This window comes from Mustela nivalis (genome assembly GCF_964662115.1).
Source record: "Mustela nivalis genome assembly, chromosome: 8".
NCBI classification, from domain to species: domain Eukaryota; kingdom Metazoa; phylum Chordata; class Mammalia; order Carnivora; family Mustelidae; genus Mustela; species Mustela nivalis.
Genome location: NC_139027.1, coordinates 66,107,568 through 66,132,046, shown reverse-complemented (window position 1 = coordinate 66,132,046; position 24,479 = coordinate 66,107,568). Strand labels below are relative to the sequence as shown.

General features: G+C 43.0%; 1 protein-coding gene across 18 annotated transcripts in view; it reads left to right on the top strand.

The window, feature by feature from the left end:
• Window positions 1-24,479, top strand: part of EML6 (EMAP like 6) — a 278,846-nt gene that overhangs the window by 230,759 nt on the left and 23,608 nt on the right. For 14 of the 18 annotated variants that reach the window (XR_014314884.1, XR_014314885.1, XR_014314886.1 and 11 more), the window contains exons 27-28: window positions 3,186-3,387; window positions 3,500-3,626. Coding sequence is in view for 12 of the 18 variants with exons in the window: in XM_082743567.1 (XP_082599693.1) it covers window positions 3,186-3,387; window positions 3,500-3,626 (329 nt within the window). In the remaining 6 variants the exon portion in view is untranslated. Of the gene's footprint in view, window positions 1-3,185; window positions 3,388-3,499; window positions 3,642-12,020; window positions 12,105-23,937; window positions 24,137-24,479 lie in introns of those variants that run through there. The other 4 variants (XM_082743559.1, XM_082743564.1, XM_082743563.1 and 1 more) reach the window with 4 other exon arrangements.

The following is a 24,479-nucleotide window of genomic DNA, read 5'->3' as shown; positions in this document are numbered from 1 at the left end:
GTTTGCTTCCCCACCAAAATTCATATGTTGAAGCCCTACCATACAGTGTGACTGTATATAGAGAGGGCATTTGCAGAAGTAAGGTTAGATGTGGGCATAAGGCTGGGGTTCTGATCCGATAGGATTAATGTTCTTGTAAGAAGAGACACCACAGAGATCACTCTCTCTCTCTCTCTCCATGCACACACACGCTGAGGAAAAGCCATAAACACACTTTCCATGTGTTCATAGATGGTGTGTCTAAACCAGGAAGGGAGCTCTCACCAGGAACCAGATTGGCTGACACCTTCATCTTAAACTTTCCAGCCTTTTCCCAGAACTGTGAGAAATGAATTTCCGTTGTTTAAGCCCCCTCCCCACATGTGGTGTCTTGGTAGGACAGTCCTACCCCATTAGCCACCTCCCACTGCAGTAGTCTAGCAGGGAGTCCCATGTCATTGGGCCTTCATAATACCTACAAGTGCTCATCACCACAGAGCAATCTCTTTGCCCAAAATCCAAGTTCCATTTGTTACACTCTAATGTCATGTCTTCTTCTTGACCCCTTGTCTTGTTCTTCTTTTCTAGGAGTTACTTGGCCTCTCTTCCAGGCAGTTTTCTTGCAATGACTAACACGTGCTCTTATATATTCAGTTTTACAGTTTAAAATCTTCTTGATGAGGTATTAGTCCCCTGATTATCACATTATTTCCTGCCTCCATGGAACAGACTGTCCTTTTCCAGAGTCCACCCAGTTTTCTAATACCTTGTATCATGTCACAGAAAACCCAGTTCTTTCCTTAGACACCATCTATATAGCTGCCCAGTTGTTCTCATAGCCTCCATTCCCTTGCAAGTTGCGACCTTCGACTATACCAGTGAGGTTAAAATACACCACGTCATTGACATTTCTAAAACCCACCCTCATGTTCTCAAGTCTCCTTCCCAGAAAGTCAAAGCTTCTAGAGAATGGTTCTTCTGAAAGGAACCTTGTCTGTTAAGTGTGACAGGCAGAGAAGCCCTATGTAAAATGTGAATCTGGGAAGAGGGTACATCGCTATCGTCAAACTCTTAGGTAAGCCTCACCAAACAGCGGTCAACACCCAGTCCTGTGGAGACATATTCCAGATTCTCTGTTTTTTTGTGACTCAGTGGAAGAGGAAAGTTGTGGTAGAGAGTCCCAACGAGGGATACACAAATGCGTGGTTTGACTTGATGACCCTGAAGGACAGCTCATTGGACGGGCTCTGCTAGGTCGGCAGGAGGCTCCTTCCATAGGCCCTAAGGGAACCACCCAACATCCCAGCTGGCCTCTTCCTTCTGGGGGAGAAGCTAATTTCCTGAAAGTGTCTAGTAACTATGAATTCCCTTTATTGTTCCATGGAGCAGTGATCTTGTTTCATATTCTGAGAATCTTGAATCCCTCTTTGCTGCAAGAATCTCAGCTTTGTGAAATCCCTTCAGTGGCTCAGAACTTTTTTCCTCTTTCTCCTGTGTCACTTTTTTTCCCTCTGCAATCTGATTATGATCACCTTAGAATGTTTTTTTCTCCAGAACCTTTCTTTTTGGATTTCGTCTCTCATCCTGTCTAGAAACCTTATATCCCATTATGTAAGTAGGAGTATGGAGCAACATTCCTCAGGCTCTTTTCTTTGTCCACCTCAAGAAATAAGCTTGTGTTTGTAGTAGATACAGTGGGTAGGTTCCTGCTTCCAACTGGAAGACCAGCAGGACACATGGCTGCCGCCACTATGCCTGTTTTCTTTGCTCCCATTATCTCTGCCTATTTTGTAGCAAACCAGTGGCTCTGGAAGGCTTCCTGGAAATATGGCCTGCTTCTATGCTTCCCTGCTCTTTCTACACTCAGTACTCTGTTGAGGAGTGGGCATTGCCACTCCTCTCTCAGGTAGGGGGCCGCCCCATACAGAGAGATCTTGACTAAGAGTATTTCAGAGTCACGCACTCTGCTGCACCTGTCTCCTGCCATGTGTCTGTGCTGGTTTCAGGTTCCCTAGCATGCCAGTCCAAAACCCTCTGGAAGCCTCTTCCGTTATTGAGTCCAGTTTCCATTGGGGATACCGATGGCCCTCTCACAACCTCAGAAAGAGTGTGCAGCTTCCCACATCGGTCAAGGTATTCTCTGGTTGTTGCTGAGAGGATGGAAAAACTCTCCCTCTTTAAATGGCTCTCGCCGGAGCTGTTTTTGCCAGGCCATGGCTCATGAGCCAAAAATGGAAGCTGCTTTTTGGTGGCAGCTTTGGCTTCCGCCGCATGTCAGGACTGCCCCGTGTGAGCCGCCGCCTTGTATTTCACCCTCTTCCTTCCCCGCCCGGGGTGAATGTTGTGTGGCCCGGGTGTGCAACGCTGAAGAGCTTTCCGTATTCACTCATAAATTGGGCTCTTTTATTTGGTTATGCTTGTTGAGAAGGAACTAACTTTGTTTTAAAATGAATTATTTGGGTGTTTCCAGTGAAAATTGTTTCCAGTATCTGTGGCAGAAACTGCTGTGTTTTAAATCTTATTTTAGGCCCCAGGATTATAAGCAATTCCTCGGTCTTCTGTCCTAGCCTGGGCTGTGGTACAGAAGCCACTATGGGGGTTGACTGGGAAGCTCATCTCAAATGTCAGCCAGACTCACCATCAGGAGTTTCCACTAGAGACCTGTGGAGAATGTACATCTGATATTTGAGAGAAACAAATAAGCTTCGTACACTTCATTAGGCTCCCAGAAGTAGGTTCTGTAGTCTAATGTTTCTTCCTTCCCTCACAAACTCCATACTGAGGACCTGTAACAAGCTATGTGATGTTTTAGGAAAAAAAGAGGCCGAGTTCCTGCCCTCATGGAGCTTCCACTCTAAAGAAACAGAGGGAAACTGCTGCTTAGATCGACTGCTTACTTTGTATCCATAGAAGCCACTCTGGAAAACAACACCGGTGAAAGGGTGCCTGGGTGGCTCAATGGGTTAAAGCCTCTGCCTTTGGCTCAGGTCATGGTCCCAGGGTCCTGGGATCGAGCCCTGCATTGGGCTCTCTGCTCGGCAGGGAGCCTGCTTTCCCCTTCTCTCTGTCTGCCTCTCTGCTTACTTGTGATCTCTGTCTGTCTGTCAAAAAAAAAAAAAAAAAAAAAAAAGAACACGGGTGAAATAGTCTGGAGGCAGGAGTAATGAGACTCTGGATAGAGTACTCATGGGTTTCTGGCTCTACAGGGCCAGCATGCAAGATTCAAGAAGTATGTGGGGCACAGCGCGCACGTCACCAACGTGAGGTGGCTGCACAATGACTCTGTGCTGCTCACGGTGGGCGGCGCGGACACCGCCTTGATGATCTGGACGAGGGAGTTCGTGGGGACCCAAGAGAGCAAACTAGTGGACAGTGAGGAGTCGGACACAGATGCGGAAGAGGACGGAGGTGAGCAAGCCCCACCGGCCATGAGCTGCTGCCCCTTCCTGCACAACACCCCCCCATCCTCCCTTCCCACTGCCAACCAACTCCACGCTCCTGTTTCTTTCCATTGTTTGAGGCTATGACAGCGATGTTGCTAGAGAGAAGGCCATTGACTACACCACCAAGATCTATGCGGTGAGCATCAGGGAGATGGAAGGCACCAAACCACACCAGCAGCTGAAAGAAGTTTCGGTGGAAGAAAGGTATGGTGTCGCCAGGTTTGTCCACATTTATTATATCTGATGACAAGAAACTGATATCAACAAGAGTTCATTTTCTTTGGCCTCAGAATTGCTACCTTGACTAGGCTTTTGTGTATATGCACAGAGTCTTAACCTGCATACAGACTTAACCTGGGGAAAATTGCCCATGGCCCTTGTACATGGCAAAGCATGGGTCACACTTTGCAGAAGTGGGTTGTGGAATATGACTTGAATGAACATGAGATCTGGTTGAATCAGGCTTCCTCTTGTCCGGAAAGGATGTCAGGATAGCCACCTGCTGGCTGGAATGTGATGGCTAACAGGAGACATCCCGATTAGAGGGGTAGGAGGGTGGGAGGGTGTCTAAGGTCCTGAAGAAATATTTGTGGGTCACAAAAAATAATCCTCTGTTCTGACCAGAGTCTGTGTATCACACTGTATCACTTGGCGTACCTTCTGTCATTGTCTCTTCACCTGCCCAAGATTGTTCAGGTGGGTTTGGTGAGTCCAGACCTAACCAATTTGTTTTTGCCACCTTGGCATCCTTATATAGTTTCAGATGTTATTTTAGGTCTTTCTGATTTGCTATTGTGAACATCGGTAAGGAAAATAGCCAAATACTCAGGCAATTTTCTTAGGAAAAAAAGCTCATAGTTACTAGTTTCTCGACGTAACCATATTCATACTAGGAAGGATAAATACTCACTAAAAACTCTAACATCTGAAGAGATGGATGTTAGATGGATCACATCTGATATGGATGGATCACATCCATCCATCTGACATGGATCACAAAGATGTTTTAAGAATTCTCTCTGGGTACTTCCTATTGACATGGGTTGGGTGATCCCAGGTACCCTAGTCCCACATAATTAATGAGATTCAGGGTTTTCTTTTGGTTTTTTTAATTCAGTGTGGCTTTCTGCCTAATAATGACTGCTTCAAAAATTTTATCTATCACTTCTTAAAATTAGGTGGGAATGTAAATATAAAGAAATATTTCCCCCTTCTTCTTCAGTTCATTGCTAGATGTTAAAATAAGCTTGATAGGGGTGCCTGGGTGAGTCAGTGGTTTAAGCCTTTGCCTTCGGCTCAGGTCATGATCTCAGGGTCCTAGGATTGAGCCCCGCACTGGGGCTCTCTGCTCGGCAGGGAGCCTGCTTCCCCCCCCTCTCTCTGCCTGCCTCTCTGCCTACTTGTGAGCTCTCTCTGTCAAGTAAATAAATAAAATCTTATTTTAAAAATAAGCTTGTTGGGGTGCCTGGGTGGCTCAGTGGGTTAAGCCACTACCTTCAGCTCAGATCATGATCCCAGCATCCTGGGATCGAGCCCCGCATCGGGCTCTCTGCTCCGCAGGGAGCCTGCTTCCCTCTCTCTCACTCTCTGCCTGCCTCTCTGCCTACTTGTGATCTCTCTCTGTCAAATAAATTTAAAAAAAAAAAAAAATCTTAAAAAAAAAAAAAGCTTGTTAAACAGGGGATGCTGTACACAAATTTGGAATCTTAACACATTGTTAAATGTCACTGGGAAGATTCAGAGTTCTCTTTTGATTAAAAAAATTATAGATTTTTCTGCAGTGGTCTATAAATTATAGTTTATCTTGCCTGCAACATTGTTCTTCTAAGGCCACAAAGAGAAAATAATTTAAAGGGCCTACGACTGAGAATAAAGGACCATATGCACCTAAGTGCCTTAGTAAGCCTCACCCTTAAATAATCCACCCTTAGAAACATTTGGTCTAAATTAAACATTCTTTTGGGAGAAAAATTACCCAAACTTTCCAATGTCATGTACTTTACGAAACAACTTGACTTGGCTATTATTCCAAGGTTGTTTCTGGCTGATGTCTACAACCCAGTGCTTTGTCATGCTGAGATTTAGGCCGGCCACTAAGATTTAGAAATCTAAGCAAATTCCCAACTCCAAACACTGCAGCTGGTTTCTCACCTAAGCGGAGGCTCATCTAAATTTCCATTTGTCACAAGGTGTCTTTGAGCAGTCCTGTAAAAATACTCATTCCTGTTCAATTTAGGAAAAGGTGTGAGAAGGAGGTACAAAGGACCTTTAAGAGTTTTCAGTCTTAAAAACTCAAGAATTTGGAAGCTACCTCACCACATCAGTTTGGGCACTTGTCATAAGTATATTAGCAGCCACGGGATTGACTTTTTGATATATACAAAAGGAAAAAAAAATGCTGCATAGTATTGAGAGATATAGGGGTTGGCATTTCAGGACTCTGTTGGCATTTTAAAGTAATTCACACCAGGGTGTAGTTTAAAACAAAAGTGCAGTGAACAAAACATTTTTGAGATAAATATAGGGTCCAGAGGAATAATCAAGGCTTTTTTATACAGAGCAACATCCTTGGTAACTTAAAAGCCTTGACAGCTTCAGTGCCCAGAGTGGGCTGTAACCAGAAAGCAGGATGACAGCTGCAAGGCATGCTGGGAGCAAAGCTGGACCACATTAGGAAGGAATGAACGAGGAAGGAGCAGTAAATGGTGTCTGAATCAACAGCATCCATGGGAGCAAATCCTAATCAGAACCAAAAACAAGCTGTCTCCACCAGTTGTCATCAGTAATGTTAGGGGAACTTGAACCTCGGAGATAGGACGCTAGACAGCATCTGGACTACAGCAGAGAGAAGGGCATGACAGCCAAGGTGGGATGTTCAGAGACTGTGTGAGAAAGGAGGACGAGAGAAGGAAAGTGGGGTGGGGAGGACTCTTGACGATAAGCTAGGCAAATATCTCCTCTGAGTCCTCACCCGGGATAAGAACCAGGCTCTGTGAACTCCAGCATCACAAGCAGAAGAGAGAGAGGCAGAAATAGAAAAGCTGGGGACCTCAGACAAAGAGTCTGACATCAGGCAGCGCCTGGCTTCTCCCTGCCAAAATTTCAGGACTGTCTGTCTTGACATTCTTCCCTTTGACCCTGATTAGAGACACAGAGGCTCTTCTTGGCCTGCCCTTCATTGTTCCCTCCCACACAGACCTGCAGATACCTGGGTGCTTTTTCTAATCACCCAGGACAAGACACCCCAGTGAGACTAACCGGAGACAAGTACTGGAGAATCTCAAGAGGCGTGAGCGCGGAACAACCTCTTGCTGCAGGGACTCGTTTTGCCTTTTACCAGTGTTTCAGAAAATTCTACTTCCAATTTAAATCCTTTTCCACTTTAGAAACATGAGATGAGCACAGGATCCATCATAGTGAAAGCAGTGCCTTGTAGACAGCAGCAAGTTATGCACCAGTTAGTTTTTAAGCAACTGTGTCTCTTAATTCCTCGCTTTACAGGTAATCCTAGATGGTTTCTGATTAGACCCCATTATCTGATTTTAAAGGAGCTGCAAGGCTTTGGATTGTGCTTCTTTGTACATTTCCTAACATACCGGGAGTTCGGATTCTTCAGCAGTCACATGATCTCTAGTTCCAGTATTTTGAGAAGTGGGGAAATGGAGTGAAATTTGTAATTGCTCTCGAAAAAATACTGAATTATACCTACCAAAGATGAAATCCCTTCCAGGTATTTATCAAGTATCCGGGTCCCCCACTCCAACTTTGCCCTAGCACACTGGGCGCTTGTCCCTTTTACCTAACCAAACTGGTCTAGCCAGAACCCAGCCTCGGGTAGTCTTGAGTAATCCTGCTGCTCACCTGCCGTGTGTGGCATGGGGCTGAGGAAAGTCAGGAAGACTGTTAAGCCTTTTCCAGTTGGGGGAACCTATGCTTTTAGAGCTCACCCGCACACTCAGGGCTGTCCCATAGTGCTCTCCTCCAACCTCTGCTGACTCCAGCTCTGGTCTATAGCAACCTTTCTAAACCTCTCCTGTTTCTCAAGTTCCCACCTTCACCCTGACACACCCCCTCGCTTTCAACTTTTGGCCTCGTTTCTACTTTGCCCTGTTTTCTCAATATTATGGCTGCTTCATCTGCCTGCAAACTTAAAATTATTCCTTAATAAATACGCTTAATGTCAGCTCTGTTTTGGAAAGAAAAAACAGGAGGGGAAGGCTGGTTTTCAGAGCAATTTAAAATACAAAACACTTACCATCATAACAGCACAAGGGATAGTACCAACATACTATGTTCTTAGTTCTCCTGAACTCATCAGGTGACAAAATCCCTGAAATTTGCTCAGCACCAGATTACTAGAGTTGCCTGTAAGATGTTAGGTCCACAATCAAAGGAGCGAGACTGATACAGAGCGAAGGTCAAGCAAAGCTTTATTTCGTGCCAAGCATCGGGAATCAAACCGACAGGTCGGGGCCGTCTCTTACAAAGAGGCGACCCCTCCCAGCCTCACAGACTAACTTTTATAGAGCAAAGGCCATGTGGTTGAGCCTGGCTACACAGAGGTGGCCAATGAGATTGCAACACACAGAGAAAACTGCACAGTCATGCTAGGTCACACATGGGTGGCCAATTGAATTTCAATTTACCCTAGTAGATATTTGAACTAGAAGTTTCTTGCACCACTTTACCAAGGTCACACCAAGTTGATATGTTGTTTTCTAATTTATGAGGGATGACTTTCAGTTTCAGGGAGGTCACCCAGCCCACACTGGCCTAAGCAAAAGGAACCTATTGGCTGACACATCCGAAAATCCAGGGGTAGGGTGACTTTAGGTGTCATATGATAGGGAAACTCAGATCTTGCTGTTCTCTCCCCATAGCTCAGTTCTGCTTTCTCTGGTTATTGCAATTCAAGTAGCAAAATGACTGCAGTGCCTGAAGCTTAGAGTCAAGCAGGAAAGAACTGCCTCTGATTGACAAATCCTTACAAATGTTTGATGATGTACTATTGGCTCTGGTGGGTCACATGACCACCCTTGAACCAATCACTGGTGATCTGTAAAATATGAGCCTTTTATTGGCTGTTTAGGTAAGTAGTCACATCCTACCCATAAATGAGCAGTGTGATCACCCCTACCAGAAGTAAACGTCCAAGGTGGTTAACAGAATTGGATTTCTGTATGAGTCCACAACAGGAGGTGTCTACTGCCCACCACCTTTTTCTTGTCATATACACACTCTTAAAATACTGCAATTTAAACTATCCCACAGAAATGATTGAAAATACAGTTAGCCCCTCCCAAAGAGTTTCAATCAGTTACTGTGTCCAGCCCCACATCCAGGATCTCGGGGAGCTATGAAGTCTTCTCCAGGTTCAGACGAAGCTCTTCATAGTCCTGTGACTTACAGTAATGTTGACCACCCTAACATGCCAAAGAGACAGTGGTGAGGAGAGGACAGAACGAGGATAGTTTTTTAAACCGCCACTTAGAAGGAGAGAGAGACACACACAAAATGCAGGGGTCTCTGCGTTTTGTCTCTGGTCCACATCTGTATAATCCTCAGCCGGCTGGAACAGTCACAGACTCCTGCCTTTGCCATGTGCATGCTTTGTACAACTCTACAATAATATGAATGTTAGAAGAAGTCAACAGTCAGAGGATGTAAAGCCTGTGTTTGTTATGACAAAAGTTACTCTGTATATATCTAAAGATATATACAGAGTAGGAGGTAGCACTCTATCTTCTAAAAGAACCAGCTTCCCCTAGACTTTCAAATTCCTCCTGGAACATAAGCAATGCTCCTGTGGGATAAAGATTCTGCCAGGTACCAGAAACTCTTGTGTTACTCCTGCAGAAGAATTGAATCCTTACCCCTCCTCCGCCCCTGCCATTCTGCCCCAGACTCCGCCCAGTCTCTTCCAGAAACTGGCTCTGTGCTTGGTCACTCAATGACCAGTACACGCTGTGAGACAGGGAGGAAAGGTCAACTTTAAGAGACATCACTGAGAAGTCCCAAGCTTTTAGGTTCGTCTAATTCCATTTTTGTCCTTTACCCTCTGGCCTAAGAGTTGGCATCAACTTAGCAGGGAAAGGACTTTGACATTTCAGACTGCTAACTATTTGGATACTCTAAGTCATATCAGTGAAACAAATCACTTTTTTCTTTTGAAAAATCATTTTTCATTCTTTCTGTCCTCGTTTTTTTGATGATCAACTGAGCACTGGTTAATTGGTTGCTGTTGGTATATATTCCTTTTTAAAGGCATAGGTTTTATTTGTCTCTTGAGGCAGAAGTATAACCATTTTATGTGCAGCCAATCCTGATGGTGTTATTGTTGTCATTGTTTAATGTTTAAATTGTCACTGTGTGGCCTTTAGCAGACCTTTCTTTGGGTTGTTATATGTGACTTTTTCACAATACCATTGTGTACTTCCAAAATTGTCCTTGTTTTTGAGAAGAGGTCGGTCCCATACTCAGCACTGGTTTTGCTGTCCCAGCATGGAATCTGGTTTCTATAAGTGCACATTAGTTCCCCGTAACTACTGGAGGTAACTTAAATTGTTGTAGGCCTAAAATAGAAAAAGAAAAAGAAAAGCAACTTTTTTAAAGATCATGAAGTATACTGATATTTTAAATTTAACTCTTTTTTGCCTTGTTTTAATAGGGCCTTTGTCATGCTTTGATGTGCCGTACTATATTTATTGTATTTCTAAAGATTATATTGGATCGTGTCATCTAAAAGATGAGAAAGTTTTCTTTTCCTTTTCTGGTTTTGATTCTTGGCTGTGGCTATCTGAGGTTGGCTTCAAAGAATGTAAAATATAGGGCACCCATTATGTTAGATAGAATTTCTTAGAATTAGTGTACCGTGAGTGGTATAACCTTAGTCTTTCAGGTGTGACCTAAGCTTTCTGTCAGTTGTGGCCCTCACAGGAAAGCAAGAGCACTCTGAAAAGGAAGTAATTTGGGGAGAGTTTAACGTTTAATGAAAGGATTGGTCACAAAGGTGTGGGCAGAATTAAGAAAAACAACAGGGATGGGGTAGCCCCTCCACCACTCTTGTGTCCCAAGGTTGATGGCTCCCCAGATGTGGGGAGCATTAGCCATGGGAGCAGACAGCCTTAAGGAGCTGATACGTGAGGAAGAAGGTTAAAGGGCACTGGCCAGAGTCCCAGCAAGGAGCTCTCTGAGGATTAAATTCCCCAGTTGCATTCTTCTCTGACCTTCCCTCTTCTACTGTTGCTCCTCAAGCTGAAGCCAGTCAGAAGCTGAAAGGCAAGAGCGCCTGTTGATGCAGTTGTCAGAGCCTGTCCATGAAGGGCTCAGAGCAGGAGCAGAGAAGGGTGGGGAATAGACACGAAGGGGTGGAAAATATCCTGCCCATACTTCTTTCGTATTTTGCTTGTTTGTTTTTCTAATGGAAACTGGTATTACTATCACAGAAAAGAACCTCTGGCCATTTTAATGTTGGAACAGTAATCACTATCATTTATAAATGCCTTTGGATATATACAGTCATTTCAAGATACCAGTAAATAAAGCCAAATCAGTATCAAGAATCATTAGAGCATTTAAAGCTCTACGCAATTTTAAATGGATCAGTTTTGATGGGCCATAGTTTTACACCCTTGTCCAGGGGTGTCAGAAGAATTAACTTCTAGAAAACATTAGTACACTGAGAATGGCCATGTTTTAAAATTGATGTTTTATAGTCACATTACATTTTTATATTTTTACACATCTTTAAAAATAAGATGTGAACATCTTTGGCCCATCTCCAGAGGTTTTTATTTTATTTTCACATGAAGAAAAAGAACAAATTAGAAACTTAGAGCTGTACAAATGTCTAGTGCCAATACCCAATTTTTTTGTATGGATTAAATTACCGTGCAATACCAATTTTGGATATGAGGTAAGTGTGACACAGGTGGATCACCAAGACATCTTTTTGTAACTTACAAATAGGATATATAATATCTCCAAAGGTGGCACGTGGTCTGTTAGTAAAACCCAGCTGAGCTGATCAGCCATTGGTCTCCCAAGTTTCATGTGGTCGGGCTGTGGTTCCTAGTTGATGTTGAAATGTCTCCTGTTTGACACACTTGTCTCCATCTCTTCCTCCCCTTGATGCATGGGGAATGGGAAAGATGGAGATTTTTATTTGATATATTTAGTTGGAACGTGCATTCAGACAAAAACCTAACTCTGTGATGAAAAACACAAAATAAGTACCAAGTGAACTATTTTTGTGGAAACTGACATAAACATACCCAGTAACTTCTGTCTCTCTAAGTGGGCACACAGGTTAGCTCAGGGGCTGCGTTCTTGCGGCTCCTGAGGTAACGGTCTGTTATTCAAGGCCCTTTATTAGTAGCACTGAGACTTGCAGCTGTTGGCTGGCTGTCCAGGGATGAGAAGTGAATGTGGTAATTGACCCTTTATGTTTCTATCTTCATGACATTATATTTTCCACCTTTCACTTGAAGAAGGAGAGGGTCAAACCCTTCCCCCTGCCTTCTCCCCTCAGAAGCTGCATAACTTAGGGCCAGCAATCAGAATCCCCCAGTGAGCTAAAGCGTGTCTCCCCTTCCTCAGCCGGACGCTGGGCTTGCTGTCACCTCTCCTGCCTGTCTCCGACTGGGAAGCTCATCTCTCCCTTTAAGAAAATGTCTGAGGTAGAAGAGTTCATTTTTATCCCCTAAATTGTATTGCCTTAGCCCCAGTTTAATGTAGTTTACTGATGAATTATGCCTAAGGGTAGAATTGATGACACTGATAGTTCTGGTGCTCCTTTGATTAGGTGTGTGGAGGCTAGGTGTCTGCTCTTTGACCTGGCTCTGTAACATGGACTTAATCCCATTGTAAAGTTTCAAGAAACAAAGCTTTTTATACACTTGTATCAAGCTAGCCTTGTGTCTTAATTAAATACTGTTTTCCAGAGAGGGGTCCACAATATAATTAGAAAATCACTTTTAAATTTGAATATCATCCTTAGTGTTTTTGTCCTAAGTGATAAAGAATTACGAGATTGAGCTACTGTCGGGGGAAATATTTAGTACCCACATATGTTTTCTTCATTTCCCTATCATGCAGTAGTGGGTAAATGTCAATATAGCTTTTTTTTCTATCTTCTTCCCAGTTTTACTGAGAAATAATTAACATCACTTTATAAATTTAAGGCTGACAGCATAATGGTTTGATTAACATATATTGTGAAATATATCACCACAGTAGCTTCATCTAACCTCCATCCTCTCATAGAAACACAACAACAACAACAAATTAAAAAAAAAGAAGAAGAAGAAGGAAAAAATCCCTTGTCTTTGAGAGGAGAACTCTGAAGATTTACTCTCTGTCCTATATATCACACATCCCGAGTACTTGCATATTGTAACTTATAATTGGAAGTTTATACCTTTGACCACTTTGCTCCAGTTCCCCTCACCCTTCCCCTCCACCTCTGGTGAACTTAAGTTTGTCTCTTTTTCTGCAAGTTTGGTTGTTTGTTTTAGATTCCATATACAAATGACAACCTATGGTAAATGGCCAGATTTCCTGTGTTTTTAATGGCTAATATTCTACTCTTTTTGTACCACATCTTCTTTATCTTTAGCCCTAGAGGGACACTTAGGTTATTTCCGTGTCTTGGCTGTTGCAGATATGGTGCTGCACACTTTGGGGTGCAAAGATCTTTTCAAGTTCATGTTCTTGTTTCCTTTAGATACATTTCCCAGATGTGGGATTACTGGATCATATGGTAGTTGTATTTTTAATGTCTTGAAAAACCTCCATACTGTTTTCCACAGTGGCTGCAGCCATTTGCATTCCCACCAACAGGTGCACAAGTGTTCCCTTTCTCCACATCCACTATCTATCTTGTCTTCTTGATGATGGCCAAACCAGTGTGAGATGATATCTTATTGTGGTTTTAATTTGCATTCTTCTCATGCTAGTGAGGTTCAGCATCTTTTCATTGGTCTGTCCTATATCTTTTTTGAAGAAATGTCTCTTGAGGCCGTTAGCCCATTTTTTAAGGTTTTTGGGGTTTTTTTTTTCCTTTGCTACTGGATTGTATGAGGTGTGTGTGTGTGCACATGCGTGTGTATTATTAACTGCTTACCAGATACATGGTTTGCAAACATTTTTCCCATTCCATAGGTTATCTTTTCACTTTTTGGATGGTTTCTTTTGCTTCACAGAAACTTTTTAGTTTGCTATAGTCCCAGTTGTTTATTTTTTAGTTTGTTGCTTGTGCTTTAGGTGTCATATCCAAAAAATCATCACGAAGACCCATGTCAGGGAGCTTTGTTGCTATGTTTTTTTCTTGCAATTTCCAGGCTTCATGTCTTACTTTTAAGTCTTTAATCCATTGAGTTAATTTCTGAGAGTGGAATCAGATATGGGTTCATTTTCTTTCTTCTGCATGTGAATATCTAATCAGCCCAGAACCATCTATTGAAGAGACTGTCTTTTTTCAGTTGAATATTCTTGGATCCTTTGTCAAATATTGGGTTGACCATGTATGCTTGGGTTTATTTCTGGGCTCTTGATTCTGTTCCAATTGTCTATTTGTTTTTATGCCAGTACCATGCTGTTTTAATGACTGTAGCTTTATAGTTTAGCTTGAGATCAGGACGTGTCATACCTCCTGCTTTGTTCTTCTTTCTCAGGATTTCTTTAATTATTAGGGGTCTTTTGTGGTTCCATACAAATTGTAGGAGTCTTTTTTCCTACTTCTGTAAAAAAAAAATAATAATAATAGTAAAAGCCGCTGGAATCTTAAATAGGGATTGCATTGAATCTATAGGTGGATTTTGGTGGTATTGACATTTTAGCAATATTAATTCTTCCATTCCATGAACATGGGATACCTTCCCATTTCTTTCTGTCTTCATCAGTTTCTTTCATCAAGATCTTACAGTTTCCAGCATAGAGATTTTCACCACTGTAGTTAAAATAATTTCCAAGTACATTATTTTTGATGCTATTATAAATGGGATCATTTTTTTCACATCTTTTTCAGAAAATTTGTTGTCAGCATATAGAAATGCTACTGGGGTTTTGTATGTTAATTTTGTATCCTGCAACTTTACAAAATTCTTTGGTTAGTTCTAGTTGTTTTCAAGTAGAGTCTTTAGTATTTTCTTTCTATATAATCATGTCTTCTGCAATAGAAACAGTTTTACTTCTTCCTTTTCAATTCTGATACCTTTTATTTCTTTTTCAAGCTTGATTGTTTCTCACTAGGGCTTTCAGTACTATGTTGAATAGGAGTTGTAAGAATTGTCACCCTTGTCTTAGTCCTGATCTCAGAGGAAAGGCTTTCAACCTTTTGCCACTGAGTATGATGTTAGCTGTGAGCTTGTTCTATATGAACTTTATCATGTTAAGATATGTTCCTTCTATGCCTAATTTGTTAACAGTTTTTCTCATGATTGGATGTTGAATTTTGTCAAATGCTTTTTCTGCATCTATTGAGATGATCATATGATGCTTTTCTTTCATTCTGTTGAGATGTATCATCTTGATAGTCTGCATATTTTGAACCTTCCCTGCATCCATAGAATAAATCCCGCTTGGTGATAGTGAATGATCTTTTCAGTGTGCTGCTAAGTAAAGGTTTTTGGTATTTTATTGAGAATTTTGGCATCTATATTCATTAGGGATATGGGCCTATTAGTTTCCAGCAGTGTCCTTTGGTATCAGGTTTGATATCAGGATAATATTGGCCTTGTAAAATGAGTTTGGCAATGCTCCCTCCTTTTTGATTTTTTTAGAAGAGTTGGAGAAGAATTCATGTTAATTCTTCTTCAAATGTTTGGTAAATTTCACTAATAAAGCTACTTCATCTTGGGCTCTTCTTAGTTGGGATAATTCACGTATCTTAAAGTAGAAATCACCACAGTTAAAGTTTTTAATTTGAAATTATTCTCCATTTTTGGCCATTTTTTATAGCAAAGGTTAGTTAATGACAGGATTTTATATCAACTGTGCTATTACCATTACCTCCAACATTTGAAACCTTTGGCATCTTTAAATTCCCCTTGTTTTTTGATTCTGGAGTCTCTAACTTTTACAAGGGTTGACTTAGTGAAAGTCAAAGCAACATTCAGCTCCTCCCATGGGGCATCTTTTTACATCTAAAACCTCAATAGGTGTCCAGTGTTTGTCTGGAAAGTAGCTGGTTGCTTTCTGGCAAGGGCCTGCAGGAGTCCTTGGCACTAATCTCACTCTGACAGCAATCTGCTTGGTCATCACAATAGGACAGTGGTGTCGACGATGGAAAGATGACAATACAAAAGTGAGAGATGTAAAGCTTCTTTAATTTTGGAGTATTGGCAAGCTATCAGCATGGTTACATAGGCAGGAACTAACAGCATTTTTTTAGCCAGTGGTAAGGTTTCACAAGTCCCCAGAGTACCCCAATGAAACAGATACCCATACTTATGAGAACTTTTTCCAAACAGAAGAGGCTCCCCTTACTGTTCTCCTGAGGTCTTATTTTATATCTTTTAACAGTCTGTATCCTCCCCAAACACAAACCCAAGTGTTCAGGATCGTCTGACTATATGCCTGCCTGCCAGCTCAGAAGGTATAGCCACTCTAAAACAACTCTCACACACTGCAACATGTTCACATGAGCTTAGCGAAACTGACTTTGGCTTGACCAGAATCTTGCCTCAGCATGCCGTCTTTCAGGTTGTGTGAGGTTATCTCCAGCACAGTGGGATAGGGTCCTTGGTCATCCTTCTCCTCTACCTGTTGTGCTTGCCAAATTCTTCTGTTTGTCCTTATTCTCTTTTGCCAAGTCTGGGATTGGCTTCATGGAGGATGGCCTTTTGGGGCTTTGCTCTATAATCCCACTTCTGTTGTTAGAGGCCTTAGGAGGTGAGCAATCACAGGCCTTTGTTGTTTGCCAGATTTGGAGATTCTCATAAAGCCACTCTCCCGCAGCTAAGATGTCAACTCTGTGAAAGCAAAATTTCTGATACAGTGCCTTTTCTCTGAATCTGATAACAGTGCCAGCACTCAGAAAATGATATTGATTGAGTGAATAAACTCCTTAACAATTTAACAAGGTTTAGGTTCATTTCTAGTCACTGATATCCATGGGCTAGGTATCAAAGTCTGAGATCTTGTTGGCATCTGGTCATTATATCCATAATCCAGTTTGGAAATTTCTTCCTCTAATAATTTGGCACCCCTGGCCAATTTTCTAGCTCTCATGTCAGTTACCCCCCGGCTTCTGCCTTTAGGCAATTCCAAACAACAGCCCTTAATCCTAATCTCTGTGGCACTGAGACTAACTATCCCCTTTTTCTAGCAAGGACTGTGTGACATGGGTGATTCAGGGGACCAGGCTCTTCTGGTCATTGCTCATTCATATGTGCTGTGAGCTTCCTTCCGTGTGGATGGATGAATGGTGCCTCCAGGAGTCCCCACATACAGGGACTTGTTCCCAGGCACCAGTGGTGCCCTGCACTACTCACCCACATTTGACTGACCCCAGCCATCAACCTCTCAGGATCTCTCAGTAACCCCACTTGGGGACCTACAAGTAAATCAGGATCCTGAAGGGTGACACTCTCCTTCCCATCTCCGTAGAGTTCCACTATGAAGAGGGCAGTTTGGGCACCCCGAAACAGTATGAGGGGCATACTTGTCCTGAGCAGAATCCCTCTCCCAGTCCTCCATGGTGTGCAAAGTTATGTCACCCTTCATCCATCTTAGCTCCCCAGTATGAGGAGATGCTGGGGCGACATTGCCAGGGTTATTCTTAGCAGGGGATTATGAAGGAGGAGTCTGTGCATACTCCTACGTGAATATTTTAGTCCCTCTGGTACATTTTTAACCATCAATCTATGCCATATGCTCCTTGAGAAACCAAGAAGCTTTTACCAGTCCACAATTAGAAGCAGATTCTGAGCCCTTTATAAATGTTGGTTTCTTCATCTCTGAACAGTTGGGTCCCAGCACCAAATGACCTCCAGCTTGCACTCTAGCTCTAGGGTTTTGCAAAACTTTTCCTAAGTTGGGCTTACAGCTGAATGGGGAAGGCCTTAAAATCGATCTTCTCCTACTTGATTCTATCTCTTCTGATTTGGTTTATCCAGATTTATGAACTTAGGCAAAAAGAAAATCCTATAAAGAAAACTATACACCATAGATTTATAAAAGAAACATTAAAGGAACTTGGTTTTTGTTTCAGCCCCAAATTAACAGCCACCACTATCTTGGTCCATGGTATCAAGATAGTTAAGTTCCACTGGATTGTCAGCTTTGTCTGTGAGTCTCTCTTTTTTTTTTTTTTTTAACTTTTTTATTTTTTTATAAACGTGTATTTTTATCCCCAGGGGTACAGGTCTGTGAATGCCAGGTTTACACACTTCACAGCACTCACCAAAGCACATACCCTCCCCAATGTCCATAACCCCAACCCCCCTTCTTCCAACCCCCCTCCCCCCAGCAACCCTCAGTTTGTTTTGTAAGATTAAGAGTCACTTATGGTTTGTCTCCCTCCCAATCCCATCTTGTTTCATTGATTCTTCTCCTACCCACTTAAGCCCCCATGTTGCATCACCACTTCCTCATATCAGGGAGATCATATGATAGTTGTCTTTCTCTGCTTGACTTATTTCGCTAAGCATGATACGTGAGTCTCTTAGTGCCTCAAGGGTCAGCACTGTGCTGTCCCGGTTCTCCCTGTGTGCCTGACGTAGTGCTGTGCATTCAGTACATAGTAAACAACTATTTTCCAATGAGTAGATGAATGGGTGAATTTACTGAGCCTGCTTCTCTTAATATTGAAATATATTCATCTGTCCTCAAAATGTCCACAGATCCATTCTTGGTCAGCAACCACGGTTACCTTCATTTTGGTAGTCTCCATGGGTGGTCTCATCTTTGGTGGGCACGGTGTGACCCATGTAGAATCTGGTATGGGATTGCCCGCTCAGTTAAAGATTTTTATCTTCTTACCATCTGTCCATTAGGAATTAAATGTCTGTTTGGTTTACAACTACTTAAATAACCCAAGGCAAAAAGAATTGGAAAAGAAAAGTCTGTGTTATTGTAGCCATCACACCTATTTTTCATCCAAAGCTGCTTTGTCCACGGATTTACAGTGAAACAAAGAACATGCTCACAAGTGGCAAAGTGTAAAAATATTGCAAAGATTAGCTAGATTTCCCTGAATTGAAAGAAACCATCATCTCTAGGTAATGTCAAATTTTTCTTCTAACCTTTCTGCTATGTTCAGGGAGAGAAACCAGTTTCTTTTTGTTTGTGTTTTTGTTTTGTTTTGTTTTTTAAGCTGTATTTAATCAGTCATTGCCCATTTCAAGTTTGCCCAAGGCATGACAAGCTTGGTGAATCAGGACAGTGCTCCCCTCCATGGGGAAATCAACGAACAAACAGCCTGGCACTTCCCTTTCCTCGCTCCCCCTGGGCTCACAGAGGTCCTTTGTCATCACTGATCAGTAGCTGCTTTGTGAGCTCAGATTGTAAGAGCTGCTAAGAATGGACGGTCTTGCTAACAGGTGCTTCTGAATTCACCCTCGAAGTTACCACTTGGAGATCTGTCAAACCCACCACATCCTATCTTGAAGCTTGTTCTGATAAATGGGAAGGAGCCTCAAATTCTCCGTTTCTATCCCATATATGATAATGGATTGACCTTAAAGAGCCTGAGAGTTCGTTCTTAGGAGACTCGCTGTTGCCTGTGTGTTGTGTATAAGCCAGGCTCAGCGCTCACACAGGGACAGCGATTGCATGTGTGCAGGGCAAACAGGGCAAGGAGTGTCCCTGCTCTTCCAGGGCATTTCTCTCTAGGCTGAGTTTTCTTTATTCCACCCCTTAGTTCTGCTGAGTTCTGCACTCCCGGCTGGTCTGAGTAGGTAGAAGGTAGCAAGTTTCCTGTTCTTTAACAATGTGAGAGGATGTGAAGTTATGGTGTCTATTAAATTCCCAGAATGCTGAAATTAACAATTTCAGAGGCCTATGGCTTGCCTGTATAGCTCTGCTGAAAAATTGTTTTTTTTTTTTAAAGGGAATTTAATGCTACCTTCAGAAATTATTTCCCTTATTCACTTCTCTTGATTTTATGTCTTGTTTGAAGCAAAATAATGACTTCTCTATAACTGATAATTTTAGAAATTAAACCTGCCATTCTTTAGAGCATAGTTTATTCACTTTTTATCATTAAAAAATGTGCAGAGGTAGAGTGATTTTTTTGAAAGAGTAATACACCCAGAAAATCCTACTTACACTGTAATCAGTTGACTCATGGAGCTACACAACGCATCACATGTGGGTGAGCGATTTTCTGAGGAGACGGAGAGTCCCTTACAGGACAGTGGCAGGGTTAGGGTGCAGCTATTTCTGTCAAATCCCTGAGCATCTCTCAGATCTCGATGTGGAGGGAATGGCACTACCAGGCTTGTAATCCTCCCTTTTTCTTTTGGTGTGTGGTTGTGATATGGCACCTGGGGAGGTGTTCACAGAAGCAGTTATTGGGGTGCATGATTCGTGCCCCTTGAAACAGCATCCCTGACTGTTAAGTATGGGGCGCTCTGGTGTTTTGTAGGTGTTTGTAAAGCATATTGGCTCACTCTTTAACCAGCCCCACCCCCTCCTTTGAAGTTTCCGTCATACTCTGCCATCTTTTCCCCTTTCCTCTCCTTGTCAGTTACCAGCTTCCTGTCTCAGAGGAGTTCCACTAACAGTCGACTGACTAACCTCAGCTCTTGCCAGCCATAGGGTACAGAATCACTAGTAGCTCCCCTCTCCATCAGTGACTTAAACTTCTCCACTCTAGATTTCTCATTCCCAGTAATCCTAATCTTAATCCTCATTAAAGCATCCTAGATGCCTTAATACCTCCATTTTTTTCTAGGTTCATCAGCTCTTCCTGGCTTCATTGTTTTGTCTGCCTCAATACCACTTTTCCAGCTTCTTGGTTCTTCACGCCTGTATTTCCCCTACAGCACATACCTCCATTCTTCTGACTAGAAAATCACACTAGCTCAGATTGCCCTCACCAGAGTTCATGTCGCCAGGGGCACTGAGGCCCTCTCCACTGCTCCTTCATGTTCAGTCTTGTCTTTGGTTGGCTCCCTCTGCCAGCCACTCCATAGTCAAAGACAATTCTGTCCCTTACTCATTCTCCTGCCCACACCCTCCACTCTTGGGGCATGGCTTTTCTACCCTACTTCATGGAGAAAACAGAAGCTACTGAGCATAAGCTCCATCTTGGCACTTCTTTTTCTCTCCTCTGTTTTGCTTCCCATCCTTCACCCCATGTAAACCGTTCACTTCCTTTCTTCTCAGAGGGATGACGTTCCTCTTTCTATTCAAGGCTGGTCCCTCAGCTGGTGCTTAGACCTCAGCCTCCCAGCCATCCGTGCTCCCTGATCATTGCCTTTCTCTCCTGTATCTCTTTTGCCACTCCCCCCAAACTAGATCCATGTCCTCAGCCAAGAAATGCATTCTAGTCTCCCCACCAAACTGTTTTTGGGAAATAAGTAAATCTTCTGACTGATCTTAGACACTTACATACATATCCTTGCCCCTACCTTCCTTCCCCTTCCCTCTTCTCATCCAGGCTTTCCCAAATCTCTCCTTCACTCGCTAGCCCATTCTACCAGTCAGCCTTCTGTCCCTGCCATTCTACTGATATGGTGACTTTCAGATTCCCAAACCTCTTTGTCTTGTTAAAAGGAAGAACGTGTTTCTTCTAGAGTAGCATTGTGCAGTAGAAATACAATGCAAGCCACATAGGTGATTTTTTTTTTTTTTTTTTTTACTAATCACATTTAAAAAGTTAAGAGAGATGGTGAAACTAATTTTAATAATGTATTTTATTTAACCCACTATATTAAAAATATTATCCCACGTGTAATCATAAAAATTATTAATGAGTCACTTTATTTTCTTTTTAAAAATTATTTTTACTGGGTCTTCAAAACCTGGTGTTTATTTTATGGTTATAGCATGTCTTAATTTGGATGCAATGCTTGTGGCCAGTGGATACTATGTTGGATAGTGAAGTTATAGCCATTCTTCTCTCATTTACTTTTTAGAAACCATCTTTCCTGGCCCTCCTCCTACCTCTTCAATCATTTCTTCTTGGTGTCCCATGTCTGGCCCCCACTTCTAGCCATTCACATGCTATTGGTCCTCAGGCTTCCCACTCTCTTCATGATAATCTCATGGATTCCACCCATTGGCTGAGGGATCTGAGTCCCACCTCTCTTTTGAGCTTCCGGCCCACAGATGTCCAAAGTTTAACATGCCACACGGGAGCTCATCATCTTTTGTCATGACTCTTCTCCTTTTGGCTCAGTCATTGGTACCACCATCCACCCAGGTGCCCAGGCAGAAAACTGGTATTCCACTTGAATTGTTCTTCCTCCTTCAACCCCTAGACTAAATACTTAAAAAGTTCTTGAAGTCTACTTTGCCAGTATTTCTTTAAACTTCCCCTTGTTTCCTTCTCTGCAACCACTGCTTTAGTCTAGGTCTTCATCATCCTTCCCTTGGATTGTGGGAGTGGCCTCTTCAATAGTCTGCCCACTTTACTCAAAGTTCCCTCCTTTCTATTCTTTATGCCTTCCATTTTTCACCCAAATAAATTGGGATTCACTTAAAGCAATCGAGTATGGGATTATATCCCCACTTTTGTTTAAAAAAAAAAAAATGGCAGAGGAGGAGGAGCTGTGTTATAGTCTTCAATCCAAAGCATTTTGAAGTTGGCCAGCTTCCCTCAGGGCATCCCATAATTCTCCTGTCGGACTCTCTCCCTTCCACTCCAGGTCACCACTGAACAGCTCTACAGGTGGCTCTGGAAGACAGAGGAATATATTTAACAGAATCCAGCTTCTTTTATTTTGATAATGGAGAGCTCCCATGGCTTTGTGGAATTTTCCTCAATCTGGATTTATCTGAGAGCGTGGTTCTTAATCTCTCTCTCTCTCAAATCTCATATGTCTTTGAAAATATGCTAAAGATATGCCTCATTTCTCCCAGAAAAATGCATAGGTGCGAACACAATTTAGCATGAGTACCCGAAGGCCACACGTGGACTGATAGATCTCATTGGAGGACGATGCTGAACGGCTTGCAGATCATCTGCTGGTTCCCACCAAAAAGGACCAAAAGTAGTTTAGTTTCCCAAGACATTTCAAAAACTCTTGGCCCATTTTATGGCACATCTTGGAATCTGAAGAAAGCTATGTTCCTCCAAGGACCCTTTGAACATTGTCTGATTAACAACACCGAAAACAATTCCAAACTTGCATTACTTGGCTAAATGTAGCTGATTTTTCTCCACACCCACACCTCTCTTTATAGCAGCTGTTTGCAACAACTTTGTTTCTTCCCGGCTTTCTGAGCCTCACTCCCCAGTTGGCTGTCATGTTGTGCTCATCCAGGGCGGGAGGGGGGGGGGGTGTGTGCGACTGATTTTCCTCACGTCTTCTGTCATTTCAGATGCCTCCCTGAGAGCCTTGGTTCAGAGCCCTCTCCTGCACACCTCAGGTCACCATGTGCTTTGCTCTAGCAGCACCCGGTGGTGGAGGGGGCAAGGAGGGGCAAACACTGCCCCGGCCACCTCTGGGGGGCTCTCCGTGGGTGAGATCTTGTGTCAGGAAGATCCCATACATCTCCAAGTGAGCCTAAGCTTTCTCTTTGGCAGCCAAGCTACCAGATGACAGGATTGCAGCACTGATTGACCGTCTCATGGTCCTTCGCTGCCCAAATGTGCCATTTCCATGGAGGTCACGGGCCTGTGTGTAGGGACTACCCATCGGCATGGGTGGGGGTTGCAGCCTGCACCCCCAGGGCCGAACAAGAACATGGCTGCCTCAATACTTAACACCCAGGCAGGTGCTCGAGGCCACAGGCCTCTCCTTGGGTTCTTGCCAGTGTTCTCTCTTCCTCAGCAAAGTTTCTCTTCTGCTCTCTCAGAGCTCAAGCCTGTCCATTGTCCTCTCTCCTGATTAATTCGTTTGCTCTTTTGTCAGTCTCCCTCAAGTCTCTTGCCCAGTGGAAACTCTTCTTTGTTTCTCTGAGTGACTTCAAAGTTCCACTTGCCCCCAGAGGTCCCTTTGTGTCTCCTCTCTCCCCCTCTGGGATCCCACCACCTGCCCCACTCCCCACAGGCTCTTCCCCTCCCCGGGTCTCCTCTCTGTACTCACTCCCTTCCTGGCTCTCCCGTCCTGAGCGCCAGCTGGGACAGCCAGCTCTAAAGAGTTTATTGGACTGAAAAGTGAGTGAATGTTCTCATGCACCCTACTCTTTCCCACCTCAGCAAAGCTTTTCAGAGTCACATTTCCGATGGAATCTGAATCTGGAAGGATTTAGATCTGCTGAAGAATGCCAAACCTCCAGCCTTTGGCTGCGTTTGAGATTTTTGGCAGTTCCTCCCACGTCTGATGTTACGAACACTGTTTATAGATGCCTGGAAAGAAGCCTTTAATGCTTGTATTGTGTTTTAACTTGCTTTCCTTTGGAGGCAGGGAATTGTCAAGTAAGTATTCGCAGCACTCTGGAAAAGCCCAGGTGTTCGATGAGCATCCAGTACTAAGCATTCATGCAGAATACACAGCCGCCAAGGGTCTATACTTACAATCCGCTGAATTTGCCACCATGCAGGTTTCTTCCTTTTGCCCCTCTCATCTTCAGTTGTGAAGCAATACAGCTATAACCATATGCTTGTGAAATAAGAAAGAAACATTCTGAGATTGCTTTACTTTTCAGTTTTTAACTGAAAGTCAAGGTGAAAAACAGCATCGGATTGCCTCTATGTTATATATATATATATACAAGCTCGTGTATATATAAATGCGCAGTGTCTGTGCTTGTATGCCTACTCTGTATACACTGTATAATATGGAGCATATTATACAACCTGTGTGTACCCCAAAAACGAGCCCTGCGTTCAATCACAAGTTCTGCCTTTGAACCCCGCTGCAGCCCCAGCGTCCTCCTGCTCCCATCTCAGACCTCGGCTTGCTTCTGTCACACACGAACATTCTTAGGTGAAAGAAGAAACCC